The sequence below is a fragment of the Aulonocara sp. 'chitande type north' Nkhata Bay genome, linkage group LG1, assembly GCF_057382095.1.
Source record: "Aulonocara sp. 'chitande type north' Nkhata Bay isolate Kocher_YH1m ecotype deep benthic linkage group LG1, A_spYH_male_GT1.1, whole genome shotgun sequence".
Classification (NCBI taxonomy): Eukaryota; Metazoa; Chordata; class Actinopteri; order Cichliformes; family Cichlidae; genus Aulonocara; species Aulonocara sp. 'chitande type north' Nkhata Bay.
The window spans coordinates 36,337,451-36,357,507 of record NC_141344.1 but is presented as its reverse complement, the minus strand read 5'-3'; the positions used below and the strand labels follow the sequence as shown (position 1 = coordinate 36,357,507).

Below are 20,057 nucleotides of genomic sequence, written 5' to 3'. Positions count from 1 at the left end.
GAGGTCAGTGGTCGCTGTTATGTAATCTGGCCATAGTAATAAACACACTGAATGCACTTTGTTACCTTCCACAAACTGCAGAATGATTCCAAGCAGCAGGTCACAGTCAAAGCAGATAGCGGTCAAAGGGGGGTCTGGCCCCGCCCCTTCAGATCTGGCTAGCCAATAGGAGCTCGCTCTGGATTATCCTGCTGTTATAAAGGATGCTGAGGCTGCAACCGTGTCGCCCACTTGAACTCAAACTAAAGTACCCGTCAGAAACTGATGCAACAAGTGCTCAACTAAGAAGACGAGAACCGCAGCGATGGACCGCTCCAAGCAGAACAAGTACAGCTCAAACGAGAAGAAGGACAACGGGGACGGCGGTTCCGTCCTCAACGGCCACTTTGACGGGATGGTGAAGCGGGCAGCCGGCGGTCCTCAGGCACCGGCAGCAGAATCCGCTCCGCACCGGTCGACCTCCGCTGTGATGGAGAGCTGGAAGGAGGAGCGCACCAGGAGCCTGGAGGACAACGAGATGAGCTTGCCGTCCCTGGCCGCTGCCTACACCACCATCCTGCGGGGTCTCGGGGAGAACCCGCAGCGGCAGGGACTCCTCAAAACCCCCTGGAGGGCTGCCACGGCCATGCAGTTCTTCACTAAAGGCTACCAGGAGAAAATTATCGGTGAGTTGTGTTTTTGTTTTTTGTTTTTTAAATCCACAAAGCCGCTCAGTTTTGAAAAAAAAAAAAAAGTCAGGTGATCGAGGTCATCGGCTTCTTTATAAAGTATTTTAACAGGTGCCAATCTGAGTGGGGGGAATTTAAAAATGAGACGAGACCTCTGACAAATACATAATTAAGTAATTACCATCATTTATAAACGGCTTTTATAAAATTCAAGAGTTTCCCCTCTCAGCCGGTTTTCGTCATATTTTTGTGAATGCATAACGCTAATAATGTAAAGCTTTGGACAGTAGTAGTGGGACAGGATACGTGATTTTTTTTAAAGGAAAAGCAGATTTAAGTTTGAAAGGCAGATAACAGTGTTATCATGAATTATCATTCATGCGAAAGCAGCATTTGATCTTTTATGTTTTAGTTTTAAGCTTTACACAGCAAATCATCGTTTATTGCTTTTCAGATAGAAGTGTGGTAAAATATATTCAAGTAATTTAAGCATAAAATAAAGCACATAAGCACAATGCATCTACCTCACAAGCTGATTATATAATAGAAGCTGGCTCACAGCCATGTAATGTTTAACTGATTAACGCTGGGAGACCACCTCCCCCCTCAAAAAACAAAAAACAAAAAAGCAATAAAAATAAATAAAAGCCCCCCCCCCCCCCCCCCACACACACACACACACAACTGAAACACAAATTCAGTGGAAAGATGGATTTAATTTTGTGTTTCCTGCCAAATGAAAAAAACAAAACAATAATTATGTCTAAAATACAAATATAAGAATCTTATAATGTTTTCATTACTTCACCTGTGCTGTTTCTGCTTGTTTGAAGCTAATAAAACATTTGATAAAAGCACCATATCCTGCTTCCTGAGGATTTATCCATTAGTGTGCAAGGACTCTCGTCAAACTTTAGGTTTAATACCAATGACTACTAAATTGCCAGATTAATTTCTAGATACATCCCTAAAAGTAAATAATCATCACTTGCAGCCCTTTATATCAGGTAATGTGATGAGACAGTTCTTTTTAAAACTTTTTAGGTGAAAGTCGTCGTGGAAAAGACCCACTCTCCGAGGCTTTGCTAGATTTATGTCATGTTTGGTCCAGCTGAGCCGGCTGGCTGGCCTGCTGCTGTGAGGAGGTTTACTGCAGCACGTTGGAGAAGGGCTGTGCAGTGTCAGTTCCACATGGGCTTTTTTCTCCATCCTTCAGCATGTTGGAGTGGCTAGATTTGGGGATCTGCCCCCTCCAGAACTGCATCTGGAGGTAGTTTGGGTGTTGGGGTTGTGTGTGTGTGTGTGTGTGTGTGTGTGTGTGTGTGTGTGTTATGAAGCTTTAAAAAGAAGGAATGCAATGGAGAAACATGTGTGGGCACCAGTTGAGACAGTTAATTCATGTTTGTTTTTTGTTTGTTTTTTAATTTAATGTTAACCTGACTGAACTCATAGCATGGTTACATCTACCTGAAGCTCTTCTCAGCTCTTCTCAGTTGATGGTATGGACAATGATGGCTTTGCATGCGTTGTTGTTTAGGCGGTGGCGTTGCACCATCTGCCTGCTGATTGGTTGTTGCAGGAGCCTCCCCGTTGACTTACTGAAAATCAGAGAAGACAAAAAACACATGTATTGGAGGTCGCAGCTGGATGTTTGTGGAGAGTTATAGCATTTTGAGAGAAGTATCGCACTGTTTGCTCAGTGCGTTTATGTGTTTGTGTGTGCGGGTCATGGGTTCAGCTTTCATCACAACCTGAGCCTAAAATCCTCTTGCTGTCGAGCACATGACGAACACAACCTTAGTAAAGAAAAGTTATGCAGGGATTAAACAGGACTTCTGATCTGTAATGTTTCCCTGGCTGTTATTTAAAGGAAGATGTTTTTCTGTTTAGTGCAAATGTCATGCTTTTAATTCATAAGTAGATGGAGTTTGCACCTAATGTTTTCATTAACCATCAGCCTATTAACGCTCAAATTGGTTTCTACAGAATTGTTAAAACAAAAACAAAAAACCAAAGCATATTTTCTTTTTTGTTTTGTTTTTTGTTTGTTTTTTAATTTATTGTCAGAGAAATAAGTTAGACTCACCAAATGGTTGCATGTTCTTCATGAAAAATGTCTTACAAAACATGAACAAGTGAAAGGAGGCCTTTTAAAATCTAAACCTTAACTTTAAGCATTGTCATCGCCGGTCTGTTACATCTTCCACCACATTTTCAGGCATGCAGTGATAGAAGGATGTGGGCTTAAACCACACAGTGACTGAGTCTGGCAGCTCTGTTGTGTTGAAGGTGCTTTTTGATGACATGGATTGGACTCATTGTAACAAAAAAAAAAAAAGAAAAGAAAAGGGTCACTGCAAATCAGTCAAACAAAGTTTGAGTAATTCCCTTTAATCTTGGTTATGCCTCCATCTGTAGAGTGGTTTACAAGATCATAACTCAGAAGAACACCCAGCTGATTAATAAAGAAAGAAAACAACAGTTTTTTTTATTTGGCAATTTATTAAACAGTTAATGTACAAATTGTTTCTGCTCCAATCTGAATTTATGTATCTGTGTTTAAACCATCTTAATTTTATCATTTTATCTTGAGACAGGACAATCCTCCCTGGATGAGAAAATATTAATTAATGTGAATAATGAATTGTTATGAATGAATGACACTGCCGATCACCTGCTATTACCATCCTTACAGTGAGGCATGGTGGTGGCAGCATCATCCTATTGGAATGCTGGGTGGATGTCCTTTATCTACCTTGTATCCAAACCTACAGCCAATATTAGAATGACCACTTAATGTGACATCAAGCTGTGGGCCACAACATCTTGTGTAAAACTCCTTGTTCTTCTCGTCACTGAAGACAGTTACGTATGAGCCAGGCTGTATGATAGGGCCACTTAGCAAGCTTAAAAAAATTTAGGAATAATCAGAAAGCTTCCTGCATGTGCTGCATGGTGACTGAGAATCTGAGTCATCATCTAAACCTTCTGACTGTTCAGCACAAACTCCTATTTATCTATAACCTGGAGCAGTGAGTTTGTGTCCCCATTATTTGCTTATGTCTTTTGTCATTCACGGCACCATTTCCTGCTTCGCTCAAAACGTGATAACATGTGGCCTCTTCATTCTGCGTGCGTCTTTGTGGTATTCATTCACACACAGGAGGCAGCCCTATTGTAAGCACAGATGATGAGTAACACTGTCATTACCTGATAAATGCCTGGTCTCTCTCTGGCAGCCACAGGGTGTCCAAGCCAACCTTTGTTGGCTTTGCTTAGTTAATGTTGATTATCATTATTTTCCTTCAGGGTGCACACTTGATTATGTCTGAAAGAAATGAAACTTTCCTTTGAACTAGAGGTTCAGAAGCTGTAATGACTGAAATGACCTTAAAGGATGACTGTGCTTCACTACAACAGCTCGATCTGAGGACATTGCTGCAACAAACTGGATCAGGCAGGTTTTAACCCCTTAGCACTGTGTAGCATTCACACTTTTTCTTACAGTCCTAATTCATTCACACAGTCTTGGTATTTGTAGATCCAGTAAACCTTAAAAATGACTGACTTTAGCTTGTAGAAATTTCCTGGAAATAGTCGCAGTTTTAAGTTTTCTTGGATCTTACAATAATCTAGTCATGCATGATCTGACAGGGTCTCTGAAAACAGCAACTCTGAATACTTTGAATGGTGCCAAATTTAGGGAAAAATTAGTATTTTCCATATTAAATTTATTCAAAAGTGCACTTTTTGTCTGACGGTAATAAAAGGTTGAATAAACTGTTGGTTGCTTCGTGTAGCACTTTATTGACTTTGCTGTGTTCCCACACTATTTTAACTTTGCTCTTGATTGCAAAACTTTCAAACACGATTACCGCTTTGTTACCGTGTCAACCTGAAGGCAGCACTCATTCAGGATCTCGTTTGTAGGTCAATACGTCTTGCCTTAGAGACACCACATAGACTTTAGATAGATGGAATTCTTAAAGCCTCCATCCACAGGGTTAAAATATATATCCAGCTTTGCTGATCCCAGTAGAAGTACCTAAAAAGCCAGCAGTACTGCTCATCCCCAGATTAAACCAAAAACCAGTGTTTAAAAGACTGCAAAGCTTTGAAAGCCCTGCTCCTGTGGATGTCTTCTGTCTGTTCTAAAGCTAGAATCATATAGTTCCAGATGGTCACTATAAATTGGGGGGCATGTGGATGTAGATGGCTTCATCATCACCCTGTAATGAAATATGATGTGCACCGAAATTTGCCTGAGGTTTGAAAATTGTTTAAGACCAAAATACACTTCTTAGGTTTCCTATCCCCCCAGATGATGTTTCTAAAAGTCTTGTTTTGTATGAGCAACAGTCCAAAGCTCCACTCCTGAGTTTTGTGTTATAAAACAGAATAAAATAAATAAAACAGAGCAAAACAGAGACTCTTCGTATATAAGAGGCTAAAAATGTCTGTTTTTATTTTTACTTGAAGAAGGATTTCAGTGATTTTTTAAAAATATTGGCAGTTTCATGGAACAGCAGCCTGTACAGGCCGTATCCTGCCATTCGCTCATTGGCAGTTGAGAAAGGCCCTTCAACCCTGAACTGGAAAAATAACAACAAAAATACTGGCAGTTATTGAACTAACCATTGCAACTCTAGTCTATTGGAAAAATGATTACAAGAATGAATGGTTCAGACATTAAAGTGTGAGCTATAATAATGTTGGTGATCAGGTCAACATTTGAACACTGTGGTTTGCTCTAATTTGTTGTTAGCTTGCTAAAATACAAAAAAAGGTGGTGACAGGAAAAATATGTATCGGTCTTGTCAACCCCACAGGCCTCTCCCTTTATGTGCACAGTGATAAAATAAGCAGCAGAAGCCGAAGCAACAAGTCAGTGTGTTCTGTTGTTTTGGTGACCTCACCCCTCCGTGTTCCGTCCTCTCCCTCTTGCAGATAGCAAGTCAGGAAATTAAAAACTGCTGCGATGAGAGCGAGAAGCGTCTGCGCCGTCACGTTCAAAAGATAAAACAGTTTATTGAACCCCGGCAACCAAAAAATGCAATAAGGCAACCACACGAAGGAGGATGCAGAGCTATAATTAGACAGTGGTGTTTGCCAGAGAGAAACACTGAAGTCCATCGTAAAGGGCGTGGCAGCTGAATGGTCAAGGCGAACCCGGCATCCTCCAGCATGGCTGGTTCACTTCAGTCTGTCTGCCCTCAAGAAGAAAAAATCCTGCATTGTTTTTGTTTTTTTTATTTTAGTTTTTTAAAATTTAAGCCAAACAACAACAAAAAACCTCTTTTTGCCTGAATTTGACTGTTACCTGAATTTTTTGCAGCATTTCTTGTTTGGTTGATTGATTATTTACTTTTTGCGATCATGCTGATCTATTCTGCCGTTCCTTATTTAGACTTTTCCTTTATGTTTAATCTCTCCCATTTTTTTCCTCAGACGTACTGAATGACGCCATCTTCGATGAAGACCACGATGAGATGGTGATAGTGAAAGACATCGACATGTTCTCCATGTGTGAACATCACCTGGTGCCCATCTTTGGCAGGGTAAAAGAAACCACACACACACAGAGCGATTCTGAAAGCACAAACTTGATGGTGTATGAGGATATTCCATGCATTTCAGGAATTTGGGGCCCGCAGAACAAGCTCAGTAGTCCTTCTAATGAACCTGTTACCAGTGCGCACCATCTCGTATTAGTAAAGCACGTGACTTCATGCTCCCTGAGTGAATGATTACATAAACAGGCCACGAGACACGGCAGGGTTGCTGTGGGCCTCCTTAGCTGAATGCTTAACCTGGTAACTTTCCTATAGCAGAATATGCTACATTTCTGTTTATCGCTGCTGTTCATTATAAGCTTCATTACTGGAATCATCATTTTTATACCCATCAAACGGTTCAGTGACCTCTTCATTTTCTAAGGGCGGGAGGAATTAGCATTAGCATTAGCACCTTTTCTTTAAAAATGACATCATTAAATGTCATAATTTGTTTAATGACCTGATTTTAAATTATGAAATTCAACATAAAAACGTATTTTCTCTAAACAGAATGACACGCTCCTCCAACTAGATACAAATGTAATTACATCCATGGGAACAGGACAATGACTAAAGATGCAGGTGACCGCTGGGGCAGAAAGGGAGCTGCAGTCCATGTGATGTGGCTGACATCTCATTGCATCTTTGGACTGCAAAAAGAGACGCATAAACAAACACTCTGCTTTACTCACAAGGCACTTCGCTATATATATATTTTCCCATAATTTAGTGCACAAAAAATTGCCACAAACATCAAGCCGTGCAACCAGATGTGTATCTTCAAAAACCATTTCTCTCTGACGTTTGTCTGGACATCAGAGAACACTAGAAGCAATCAGATTAGCTGAGATCTGTTTTCAGCCTCCTCTCTGCCCCTTTGATATCATTACTCTCCACCAACCGGCAGACTGGCCTCGTCCCTCTTTCTGCTTTTCTTCCTCTGCTTCCCTTCTCCCTCCGTCTTCACCTGCAGGTGCATGTCATTTAAAACAATGGAGGCTGGCAGCTGATCTTTTTCCACCGGGTGTAAATGGGTTCTGATGACAGCAGTGAATCACACAAACGCCTCCTCTCGCAGTGTGTCCACTCATGTGCATCAATCCCCCCCACCCCTCTTGTCATCATCAGCAGCACTTCCTCTTATCCAGCCCCTCTCTCCGGCTGTCTGTTTGCGGTGTCTCGGTCCTCCTCTTCTGCTGGGCAGGTAGTCGCCAGCTGTTCAGTGAATAAGCTGTTTAAAAACATTTGACTGATTTGCAGTCAGCAGAGATGCTATCATGTCAACTCTTCAGAAAACGTTTGAAGAGAAAACACACTGGAACAAACATGTGTCCTTTGTTCTTGTATTCAGGCATAATTGCTTCTTCCCTGCGATGTGTTTCCTGTGGAAAACAAGCAATCGGGTACTGAGCTTTGGGAAAACCAAAGAACTATGAATTGTGGACAAACAAAGCAGTTTGGTTTGATCAGGACATTTGGCACTCCAAATATTGTATTTAATAACTTGCGTTATGATCTGCAGCCTTCTTTTACAAAGGTAACGTATTCAGTAGTGTCCTAAAAATATGAATGATTACAAAAATTACTTTTATCAGTCAATTCAAGGACTAAATACCTGATTTTATTTTGATACTTCTATATTAAAATGCCATCAGCATACAGTACTGTGCAAAACGCTTGAGCCACCCAGAATTTCTTTGATTTTTTTGTTTAAATCTAAAAAAAAACGCCAAAAATAACAAGCCTGTTTTTGCACTAACAAAGGGATTCTCAAAGTGCTGCTAGTCTAGCTGCAGCAGGTGAACAGTATTTAAAAGTCATGCCTTAAGAAACAGGAACAAACCCTGCAGTGACCTGACCCTTCAGTTCATCCATCTATTGTTTACTTAAGCCTTATCAAAAAAGGTCTTATTAAAAGGGCATGTGTCAAGTAGCCACTCTCGAGGGAGGGAAAGAGGGAGAAAAGGCTGATGTATTCCATATCATACAGTTAGTGGGCCGATAATGTGATGAATCCACATTTGAAAATTGAATTTCAAATCATTGCAGGTTGTGCAGCAGCACAACCTGCATCTACAGCCATCTTTTCAGTACTCGAAAGGATCTTATTGCAACAGTTTCATTTTTAAGCAACAGCTTATCATCGTCAATAATCCTAAACACACTGCCGATGCAGTAAAAGCACACCTGGATGGAAAAATACACAATGGAACAATATCTGGCTCTGCAGAGTTTGGACCTCAACATTATTTAACCAGTGTGGGATCATCCTGACTGGGAACAGAGCAAAATGTCACCAACATTTAAATTCACGTATCTTTAGAGAAAAATCATTCATCGTGAGAGTGAATGAAATTGTACACAGACAGACGCATGCGCCCAGTTTACCACTTTCTTTTTGTTTTACACCTGTGCATTCAGGTGATTTAGCGTTACCTCAGTGCTATAAATAAGATGGACAAAATAAGAAATCACTTCAACACCTACCCGCTAAATTTTCCTCGTATCATAAAATGATTTAATCGGAGCCTGATGCTGAGAACAGCTGCCAGCAGGTTAAGTGAGAAACCTCCAAATAGTAAATATGCCAAAATATTTAGAACTATGAACAAAATATGGCTATTAAAAGAAAAAGAGTTGGAGTGTTATTGTGTTACACTTAAGCTGTTGTAAACCTCAGGAGGTTTTTTTTGTTTGCCTTGCCCCCTCCTCACTCACAGCGTGAGGCAGTAAATCTGACTAACGGGGACAGATAAGTGAAAAAAGCAGCCGCCATGCTCGGCCCGTTTGATGTCGGTCTATCAGGCCGCTGCAGCAGAGAACTAAAAAAAGTAACATCTGAAGGGAAAAGAGATCTCCACACGCATGTTGCCACTGCCCTTTCTCTCGTCTTGTCAAAAAATTGCGTCTGACATTTGAGTGGAGCGTACCAGTGTGTGTGTTGGTGTGTATATGTGTGTGTATGAGAATTGGAGCCTGCAGCCATCGAGCAGTGATTTTCCAGCTGATGACTCTGTCTCTCGCTTCTCTCGTCTTGTCCGCCTGCCTCTTCGGTTTTCATTGCCTTCCTTTTCCTTCCTGTTGTTCGTATCAACCTGACGTTCACTTCGTACCTAATGTGCGAAACTTGGCATTGGCAATTAGTGTACACCTGTGGCTTTATTCTGTTTTCTCTTTAAACTGTTACTCCTGATGGCAAAGCTTTTAACTAACTCCAGTTTGCTGGGCGGGGTGGATGCATTTCTTGAGCTGTCAGTGAAGAAAGATGTAATATGTCTGACCAGAGATCCAGTAGGGTTGGAAGGAGTGTGTACAGCAGGGCCATGTCCTTGGATTAAAACACTGGTTTGTGCCAAAGATGTGCTTATCCATCGATCAGAGTTGGAGCTTCAAACTCCAGTGTGATGAGAAAACAAAGAAAGATGAAAAAGAGAAGCCCGTGTTGAGGTTGAGGCTAAGAACAAATTAAAATACAACTTCACCTACTTCCAAGCTGCATGGAGAAGAAGATGAATCTGAGAAAGGTTGACGCTTCAGGAACACTTGTAGCAAAAAGAACAGCTTTATTACATGATCGGGGCAACCAGCGGCCTGTGAGGCCCATCCGGGTCAAGATAAAGGTTTCTGCTAAGAATAACGTGGCCACACTTGTTTTAGTTGTGCAACTGAATCTTTATTTATTGGAGTATCAGAAAGAATTGTGTCATGAAAGCACGGCTAATAAGAAAACGGGGAGGGTCAGTATCCTGTACAGTCAGTTCAATTTTACTTATTCAACATCAAATCACAACAATAGTCACCTCAAGATGTTTTATATTGTAAGGTCACTACAGTTATACAGAAAAAACTCCAACAAGCACACAACTTTGTATGAGCAAGCATTTGGCAACAGCGGGGAGGAAAAACTCCCTTTTAACAGGAAGAAACCAGGGAGGGGCAGACATCTGCTGTGAGCCCAGCAGCTACTTGGTGATGAGTTTCGAGAAACTCTGATTATGTTACGAGAAGCTGAAGATTAGATTTGAACGTAGTCAAATTAGTATGTGAAACGATCAGAACTGAGGCTAATGAGGTCGAGAGCTTTAGCTATACTGGCTGACACGTTCAGCAACAGCTGTCCCGCCGTGCAGCGTTGAGCTGAGCTGGGATCAGTAACACCTCAGTTCATAATTATACCATTAGTGAGTTGTATCATAAGCCAGAATGAGAGCAGGGTTAACCTTGAGCTTGTCACTTTCTGCAGGTTCACATTGGATACCTCCCAAACAAGAGAGTTCTGGGCCTCAGCAAGCTAGCCAGGTAAGTACATTTACTCTATTGTCATAACTGTCACATTATCTGTGCGTGTGTGTGTGTGTTTAAGCTGATTATTAAAACTTGTGTGTGTACTACCCACTGACCCCAATACCCTCAGGCTTACAGGCTAACACCCCTTACTAACGCAGTACTGGAGAGTCACTGCGACGGCAGCAGCTACACCGTTCACTTAGAGCATCTCTAAGTGAAATCCCTACAAGTGGAATCAGTAAACTACACTTTCAGATTAAGTTTTAAGATTATCTCAAGAGAATATAGTTATTTTTCTGTTATGGAGAACATCACAATGTTGTTTTTTTTCCTAACAAAATAATTAAAATAATAAAAAATATACTGACATAAGAGTGACAGCTCTTGATATTCATGATTGCGGTCATAAGGTTTCTTTATAAAGGTTGGCTTTGTTTTCAGGCAGATCGCCAGTGAAGCTTCACATCATTATACACGAGTTTTTAAGACAGATGCCAGTACCGATATTTAGTAATTATGACTTGTTTTTTCTGTTTCTGCTGTCTCCTCTGTACTTTTTAAATTTTCATTTATCTACTTTTACAAATGCCAATACCAGTATATCAGCAAATGGCTAATATATTATCAGCCTGCTGATATAGTTCAAATTTGGTTAACAAACATTTAGACCTGCAAAGAATAACCTTTAAAATACTGCCTTGCGCTTTGTTCCATCCAATGTTATTTTATTATAATTTTGTTATTCCTTTATTACAGCGGTCCCCAAGCCCCGGGCCTCGGACCGGTACCGGTCCGTGAGTCGTTTGGTACCGGGCCGCGAGAGTTGAGGCTCAGGTGTGAAATGTATAGTTTTCAGGGGTTTTATTGGTTTTCAGCGTTATTTTGTTATCGTTTTTATCGTTTACTCGGTTTTCCTGGGTCTTTTCACGTGTGTTATGAATAAATTTTCTTTTTTTCGGTACCGGTACTAGTTTTATTTTGTTGTATTTATCCGCGACACCTTAAAGGCCGGTCCATGAAAATATTGTCGGGCATAAACCGGTCCGTGGCGCAAAAAAGGTTGGGGACCGCTGCTTTATTACACATGTCAGAGAGTCATCAAATTTGCTTCACAGTCATGATCAAATGATTAAAAATGATTATAAAGTGTATTTATACAGATACAGACCCTTTTGCACCTTTAAAACAAAGCACATTGTGTCCATTATCACATTATCTTTAGGGGAAAAGAAAAACAGCCAGGCAATCGTTCTCTCAGTGGATAGTGAGCCCAAACCAGCTAAAGCCTCGAGAACACTCGGGAAGACTTGTTCGCATCACATTTGATGTCAGGATAAGAAAGCCATGACGCTTGCACTTTCTAAATGACTCCTGGACCTACAACAACCACCAAAAAAGTTCACATCATTTAAGGAATAAAATAATGATCTCTTGGTGCTGTCAACCATCAAAGTCTTATCTGCATCACTGAATGTAAGCAGGCTGTTTGCTTAAAATTTCCAGTTGCATTGAAGCCTCCAATAAGATTTTAGCTACACCATCATCTCCCTTAAAAAAAAGTGGGTTATCTCCTGCATGCTGCCTGCCTGTTTGTTCTTGTGACATTTCCCTGAAGGTGATTTGGGTCGAGTTTGTCCAAAGTGGTTTTGCTCACCGAGAAGAGCAACAGGTTGAAGGGGAAGACCGGGTGGATTCTGCACATCTACAAGAGCTGCGTCTGCTTCTAAAATTACTGAATGGAGCTGGTTTATTGTGTATGTCCATTCAAATGACAGGAGGGGGCGTATACTAAGATTAAAAAGTCTTGATAACTGATCATTTTTCTAGCCCCAGTCAGTTCAGGTTTAAAAAAATACAAATGTATGTTATTATACGCTCATTGTAGATAGTAGTTGGCACTAGTTTATTAAAAGGACCAAGGATTACATGCTTTAAATAATAGTATTATTGAGGATTTTTTAATACTGTAGACAACACATTAGTTGAAAAAATGCTCGGTTGCCAGGATGTGGCGATTCCTTTCTAGCTTGTCTATTCAGTGAAGTTATTCTGAGTGAAAAGTAACCAAAACAGAGTCCTTCTTTCACTTAGATTTTCATAAAAAACACATTTTTTGTGTCTTCCTTCCTATATTCATGAGTCAGCCCTAAATGTTTATTTATTTTTACCGTTTTAATCTTTGCTGCTAAAACTCACTGCTCTCATATTTCCCCTGAGGCTGTGTTAATGCTTTCCCTCTCCTCCTCAGGATTGTTGAGATCTACAGCCGTCGACTACAAGGTAATAAATAAACTCCTCCTGTCAACGTGCAGTTTTTGTGTGCTTGTACTTTGATTTTTACTAGCTTTATTTCACTTTTATTTTACATCTCACAGGGAAATATTCTGTTGGTTTACTGCATTTGATCTGACAGGAAGGGCTGGATGTAAAAATGTGTGTGACCATCCATCTTTTCCCAAATATAAAGTCAAGCCCTACAGGGTCAAGTACAGAAAGCACAGTAAAGCAGGTTATGGTTTTGGGTGAGCCTTCAATGTTTGAGTTTGAGGGTTTTTTGAATGATTTTCCATTAAAAACAACAAAAATTGAGTTGTTTTTTTTTCTTCGAGTAACCACTTCAGCACCGCTATGCGAGATATTGATTTGACCCAAAATGGTAAAAATATCAAACATTTTGCATGAAAACAAAGACCAACTCATAAATACTCAAGTTTATGTGTTGTCCCTTTTGAGAGCCCTGACACTTTGATTAAATTAAAAAAAACTACCTGACGGTGTGTAATGTAATTAAAGCTTTATTAGCTCCATCTGTGGCGATGTTTACACAACGATGTGGCCACATTAAAGCTCACGAACACAGTAAATGATCATTTGTTAGCAGAGGTCCTGTGAGGACTGAATACTTCTACCAGCACTGCCCTTGATCCCTGACTGTTTGCTCTGGCCGTACGTCTGTTTGTACTCTCTGTCCACAGTTCAGGAGAGGTTGACCAAACAAATCGCTGTAGCTATTACAGAGGCACTGCAGCCCACTGGGGTCGGAGTTGTCATCGAGGCAACGTACGTACATGAACCAACAAGTGAAATGACCTTTTACTTTTAAAATGTATTATCTTGTGTTCCTTTCCCTTGCTTTCTCCATTCGTCTTCTTTTCTCTGCCCAACTGTAAAGGTTTGTTGTCACTGCACGAACTTTCAGGGGGAATAAATGTAATGTGAGAAATCTGCATTTCCAGAAGGAACCAGGATCTGTATTAAAACATGGCTTATTACCACTTAAGAGTTCTTAAATGATAATGTTGTCATGGTATAGGCATTAAAGTATTTTGAAACCCTTTATGAATTGTCACATGGACAGGAAGTTAGAATTAGGGTTGGAAAAGGTCAGGAACTTTAAACAAACACTTGGGTGGCAATTGCATGAACCATCTGTCTGTTACAGTGTAGCAGGATGACCTTCAACAAACAACAGGACAAGCACTGCCAAGGAAAAACAGTGCAAGAGACTTTGAAAGCCACTAAGGAGTCAGTGTTGTTAGCTAGTTCCACACTACGATTATTACAATGTGGCAAATCTCACAAAGATCCCCCTACAGTGCAAAGTTAACAGTTATATATGAGATAACCAGAATACGACCGGCTGATAATCAAAATGTGTTGCAGACGAGTTGCACTCTTCGGTACAGACTGGCTCAGATTGATTCCAACATGATGGAAATTATTTGCAAAACTTTCTCATTCTGTCTGAGAGGGACCTCAAGTCAGACCACAACTGTTTAGAGATTATTTCGGTGTCCTCCCACCAGGTGACCTGAGAAATCAAAAATTGCTTGCTGAATGTGAAATTCTTCACCTTCAATGATATTGTCGCAAATTCTTGGACAAATTTCCAGGTTCTAACCGTTTAAAAACATTTCAGTTGCTCAGCGAATAAATGACTTGGTCTTTGCACTTGTCTCTTCTTTTGGATCAAATCTTTTTATCTTTCCTGTCTTCCTCCTTGCAGTCACATGTGTATGGTGATGCGAGGCGTTCAGAAGATGAACAGTAAAACCGTCACCAGCACCATGCTGGGGAACTTTAGAGAGGATCCAAAAACCCGCGACGAGTTTCTGAGGCTCATCAAAAGTTGAGGGGGATGAAGCTTCTCGCCTTCCTCCTGTTGCCTGGGGTTACCTCCAACCTACATGAACCAGCTGCCGTGCTACCTGCGTGTGTGTGTGAGTGTGTTTGTACAAGTGTGTGCGTGTGTTTGTTTCCATCTCATCAAAGGCAGAGGCGGGTGTTTTCTGTGTTATTGTGCTCATCGGATAAAGTGAACTGTTACCTCTGTGATTTTAGTGCGAGGCCACTGGTTTACACGTTGTTTGCTTTTAGACGACGGGACAGACTTTGAGCTCTTTTGTGTTGTGTGTGTGTGCTCGTCTTTCAAATATCAGTCACAGGCCTCGAGGAAAAATGGAAGGACAGTTTATGGAGAGAATTCCCTCCCTGTAAAAGTAACCGGTCCTTTTAACTCCTCCGGATACTCACTGACACAAGTAAATAACACAAAGACAAAAGCAAACTAACAGCATAAATATTTCCACCAGTATTTCCTTAATTATCTGTAATTTTGACACTAAGCGGTTCAGATTTTGTTGACTGAAAGCCATAAAAAACAAAACAAAAATACTTTTAGGTTTGAAAAACTAAGGAATCAGAATCCAAAGAATGTCCTCACTAAAAGCGGTGCCTATGTTAAGTCAGTAGATTCAGAGAGAACATCAAGCAACACTTGGCAGCTAACCCTGACCAAAGTGCATTAGAAAAACATCAAATATTTCCATTACAGTCTAACAGCCCAGAGGAGTCCGTGTCACTACAAGCCCTTTTTAAATTAACGGCTTCATCTGTCTATTAATGTGGTAGCACTTGGTCAAACGTGCAAACTCAGATACTTATAGTCAATGTTCCCTCTAAATTTTCATGTCTCTGAGCGAACACACAATCTCCCTGAGCAGTCCCTTGAACCACTGTGAGCAACATTAGACGTGTGCACTGTGGTCACGCCAGCATCGAATCCATCCAAAATAATCAAATTACAGCATTTACATTTATGTTAGACTACTTTTAATTAAGTGCTTTAGCCCACTTACAATGAAAATTTCAAATCTTGTTCATGACCTGTGTAGTATGTCAACACTATTGGAAGTAAAAATAACTTGAACTCCAATTTTGAAAACACAACTTTCTTTTGTTTTCTGACTTGTATTATGAGTCTGTGGTCTGGGAGAGAGTCTGTAACTCTCTGTCTGCAAAATGCAGTATATAATGACAAATGTTGGGCAATTAATTATATAGTTACTTCTTCAAAAAAGTAACTTTTGTAAACAAAGTTTTTTGCAGCTGTTTACCTAAAAATGCAGCCAAAGCGTTTTTTTAAATAAACATTTCAAACTTTCTACAGAACAATCAGCTGTTCTGCATCAAATTTGATGCCACACAAATTATGTGTGCCACTCCAAAAAATAATTTCTGTCCACTATGAGATAAAGGAGAACATCACAAGCCTGATACCTGCAGGCCTGACAACAGGAGATGTATCACTCCTGTAACACCTGTAACATTCAGCAGTCGCCTCATTGTTCTGACACACACAACCTATTGACTACACTACACACTAAGTACACAAGATTTGCGCTAAACGTTGCAAATCTCTCACATCTCAAAACACCGCTGTCTGTCCTGCTCACATCTCCAATGGTTGTACACGTTGTCATTGATGTGGTGGGAAGCCACGTTAGCCACGCCGCTTTGCTAGCTAAAACACCGGTGTCGGCACATAAGGACGCTGTCATAGCCTGCCGACGACGTTGATTAGCTGCGTATATACGAGTGTGAATCGCATTATTGGCTGGACTATGGGATATGGTGGCATCGTTATAATCCTATACGGGAGCTGCCAGTCACTTATTGACTAATACTGCAAAATAGAATTGTTAACGTATTTATTTTAATTTCAATTCAGGTTAGATTTTTTTTTGTGCACAATGCAGATTTTCTGTGCGCAGAGACGCGCGCAGCTTAGATGGAACATTGCTTGTAGCACTGTAGTCTGGACATTTTACTTCTCACTGCTGTTGTGACCTCAAATATACTAGTTTTCGCTATTGTCTGTCTACTTTTTCCTCAGTAAGTAGATAAACCTGATTTTGTGGCCATTCCTCTCAACAGATTGGTGCTAAAGGTAGAATTATCTCATTAACTCGTCATTTGTTTGATCCAGTAATGGTTCAACACGGGTTTCAGAGCTGTGTGCCTGAGACGACCATATTTAGGATTTCCCCTCCTTGTGACATCATACAGAGTCAATGGTAGAAAAAAGGGCCTGAAGCCAATCATTTAGAGCAGCCTATATCCTGAGCTTGTACATACAGTGAAAATGGCCGTGTTTAATGTAAGTGTCCACCATTCGAACAATATATATGACATAAAATAAGGCCAAGTGTAACAGGTTCAGTGCAAAGCTTTGAAGGCCATTGGTCAAAACATCCAAAAAACCAACAACCTCTCAGCATATTATAATTCAAGTGGTCTGAACCTTCTCTGGGCTCTCTTTTCAGGCTTCATAAAGTCTTTATAAACTAAACCTGCTGACGTCTGTGAAGGTTCTCAGTCATCCAGGTCATCGTAGTCAAAGGAGCTTGCAAAGAAAAGCATCTGGACTTCTTTAAGTTGCTTGAAAGCAAACCTGCTGACTAATTTTTTAATATAATGTTTTTACATATATTAACGTATCTCCAGGTGTTAGACTGACCAACCATTTTAACAGTATCACTCTGAACTCTGGGGCCTTTCCAACTACATTTATTTGAACCCCCCCCAAAAAAAGTATAAATAGAAAACGTAATTACAAACAGCTATAGCCCTGGATAAGATTTTTTGTGTCATTGGTTCATGCGTTTGAGCTTTAAACATGCTGTTTGTCACTTTAACACTGTGTCACTCTTTAAGAACCTCATTTCTAAAATTTGCTGTCACAACTTTTTAGCCCTTCAGTCTGTTTTTTTTTTTAAATTAATTTACAACTCAAATTTAAATTAGAGTCTTTACCATGACGTATGTATTATTATTATTATTGACATTATTGTTGTTGTTGTATTAACATAATTTTAATATCAAATTGCGTGGAATCATCAATGGAAACATTCAGACTGCATCTTTACATTACACCAGTGTTCTGAGTTTTATTTGATTTTTTTCGTTGTCATTAGTTTTATGGTCCTTTGCAAGGGCCTGCCTTCATGTGCCAACTCGCTTCTCACAACAAAACCAATCTTTATCAACCAAACTGGAATTTGTCATTTCCATGAGAGGCAAATGAAGTGTGTGTGTGTGTGTGAGTTAGTGCATTTGTTTGTGCATACAGTTTGCATGCCAGCAGATGAACAGTATGGTGACAGGTGTGTATGCTGTTCATGCTTTTACATTTCAATGCATCACAATTGTCCCCAGACAGATTTTGGGAGGTTTTAACTTGTGACGTGCAACATGATGACTGGATATGTGTGTGTGTGTGTGTGTGTGTGTGTTGGAGTGAAGATGGGCGCTAACAAACAGCTCTGATGTTGTTTTTCTGGCCTTGTCGAGAAGGAAAGCCTGTTCATTGGCCCCTTCGACATCATTGTCGCATCATGTACTGTGTTCACGTTGAAGACTTTTTAATCAAAGAAAATAAACCTCTGTGTGACAGCAGCGCCCATGTCTTTATTCACAGCACACACATAAGTTTACATGTAAGTTTATTTCCTTTAAAGCTTTCCGTAAATTCATGCAACATTAGCAGACAAGGAAAATTTTTGACTTTGGAAGTTTCGTGTTCATGCACCACTTGCTTTTTAAGTAGCTATGAACAATATTTTACTATGTAAAGTACAAAAGCTACAAAAAGTTTAATATTCAATTTCACAAAAACATTCGCTTCATGACGCTACAATAGTACAGGGAACCAACCCCCTATGAGTGAGTACTTGGTGACAGTGGGAAGGAAAAACTTCATTTTAACAGGAAGAAATCTCCAGTAGAAACAAGCTCAGGGAGGGGCAGCCATCTGCCGTGACTGATTGGTGGTGAGGAGAGGGCGAAGGACTAAAGCAGCTAATAAAATCAATTTATCCTAAGTACAGTTTTGTTTGGTGTGTTGTGATTACGTATATTAATTAGCTCCCTTTCTGTGTGTCTCCCTGAGTGCTTGCATACTGTAAAAATGTAATTTTAATGGTGGTATATAAGTATATTTTAATATTGATGTTCTGTGGATATAAAATGGATGTTTTTTATACTGTGCTTTTATAAGGAGTTACAGAGGCATAAATGCTATAGATTTTTCGTCCTTTGGCAGGTGGTTGCTAGTAACCACCAATCACTATAATATGTAATCTAAATAAAAGCTTAACATGTACCTGTGTGCCAAGTTTGGCTGCACCTGTCTTGTTTGTGTAGGAGGGCAGATAGAGATTTTGTGTATTAGTAGGATTAGTAGGGTATGTATCACAGGCTTTTAAGATTGCTGTAATTAAACCAGTCCTTAAAAAGCCCTCAGTCTATTCAGCTGTCTCAGCTAAATAGAGACTGATTACCAATCTTACCTTTAGTTCAAGAATTGTTTAAAAAGTCATTGTAAATCAAGAAAAAGATCGTATCCATCTGATAGATTCAAAAGTCAGTCATAAAGTTCTGTGCTATGACACAGACAGAGCTTCATGACTGTACTGGTGACATAAGACCTTCTTATTCTATACGAGCTTACTTCGCCAATATCGTTAGAAAGCACTGCATACGTTTTCATTACTTTGTAGATGATACCCATTTATGTTTATCTATGACGCCAGATGGCACAAATCAAATAGCCAAACTACAGGCATGTACATAATAAATTATTTGATGAACTGTAATTTTCTGCCCTGAAATTCAGACAAAACTGCCCTTCACTGTAATTATTATCAAAACATCAGAAACATGGTGTGTATCCAGTTATTACCTCAGACTATGGATATGTTGTTTTAAGTGCACGTGAAACAAATCTGTCAGACTTCCCTAGAATTTTGATTAGTAACAAAATGTTAAAATACACGAGTAAATAAATGTACAATTACAAGAAAACACTTAAAACAGTGTAGGCATGTGTGAGGAAGTTTGATATTGTTTCCATCCATCCATCATCTTCCGCTTATCCGGAACCGGGTTGCGGGAGCAGCAGCCTAAGCGGAGAAGCCCAGACCTCCCTCTCCCCAGCCAACTCCTCCAGCTTGTCTGGGGCAACACCAAGGTGTTCCCAGGCCAGCCCCAGCATTTCCTGGGTCTGCCTGGGGCCTCCTCCCGGTGGGAAGGACATGCCTGGAACACCTCGCCCAGGAAGAATCCTTTGTCAGATGCCTGAACCACCTCAACTGCCTCCTTTCAATGTGGAGGAGCAGCAGCTCTACTCTGAGCCCCTCCCAGATGGCTGAACTTCTCACCCTATCTCTAAGGGAGATAGTATTGGGTGATATTGTTTCCATATTTT

At 40.3% G+C, this 20,057-nt stretch overlaps 1 protein-coding gene across 1 annotated transcript; it reads left to right on the top strand.

Moving 5' to 3' along the window:
• The first annotated feature begins 203 nt into the window (after positions 1-203).
• gch1 (GTP cyclohydrolase 1) lies at positions 204-18,247 on the top strand. Its single transcript, XM_086294463.1, has 6 exons — positions 204-665; positions 6,117-6,226; positions 10,467-10,522; positions 12,759-12,790; positions 13,486-13,570; positions 14,517-18,247. Exons 1-6 carry the CDS (start codon positions 305-307, stop codon positions 14,641-14,643), a joined length of 771 nt encoding a protein of 256 aa, XP_086150589.1. The 5' UTR covers positions 204-304; the 3' UTR covers positions 14,644-18,247.
• Positions 18,248-20,057: the final 1,810 nt, after the last annotated feature.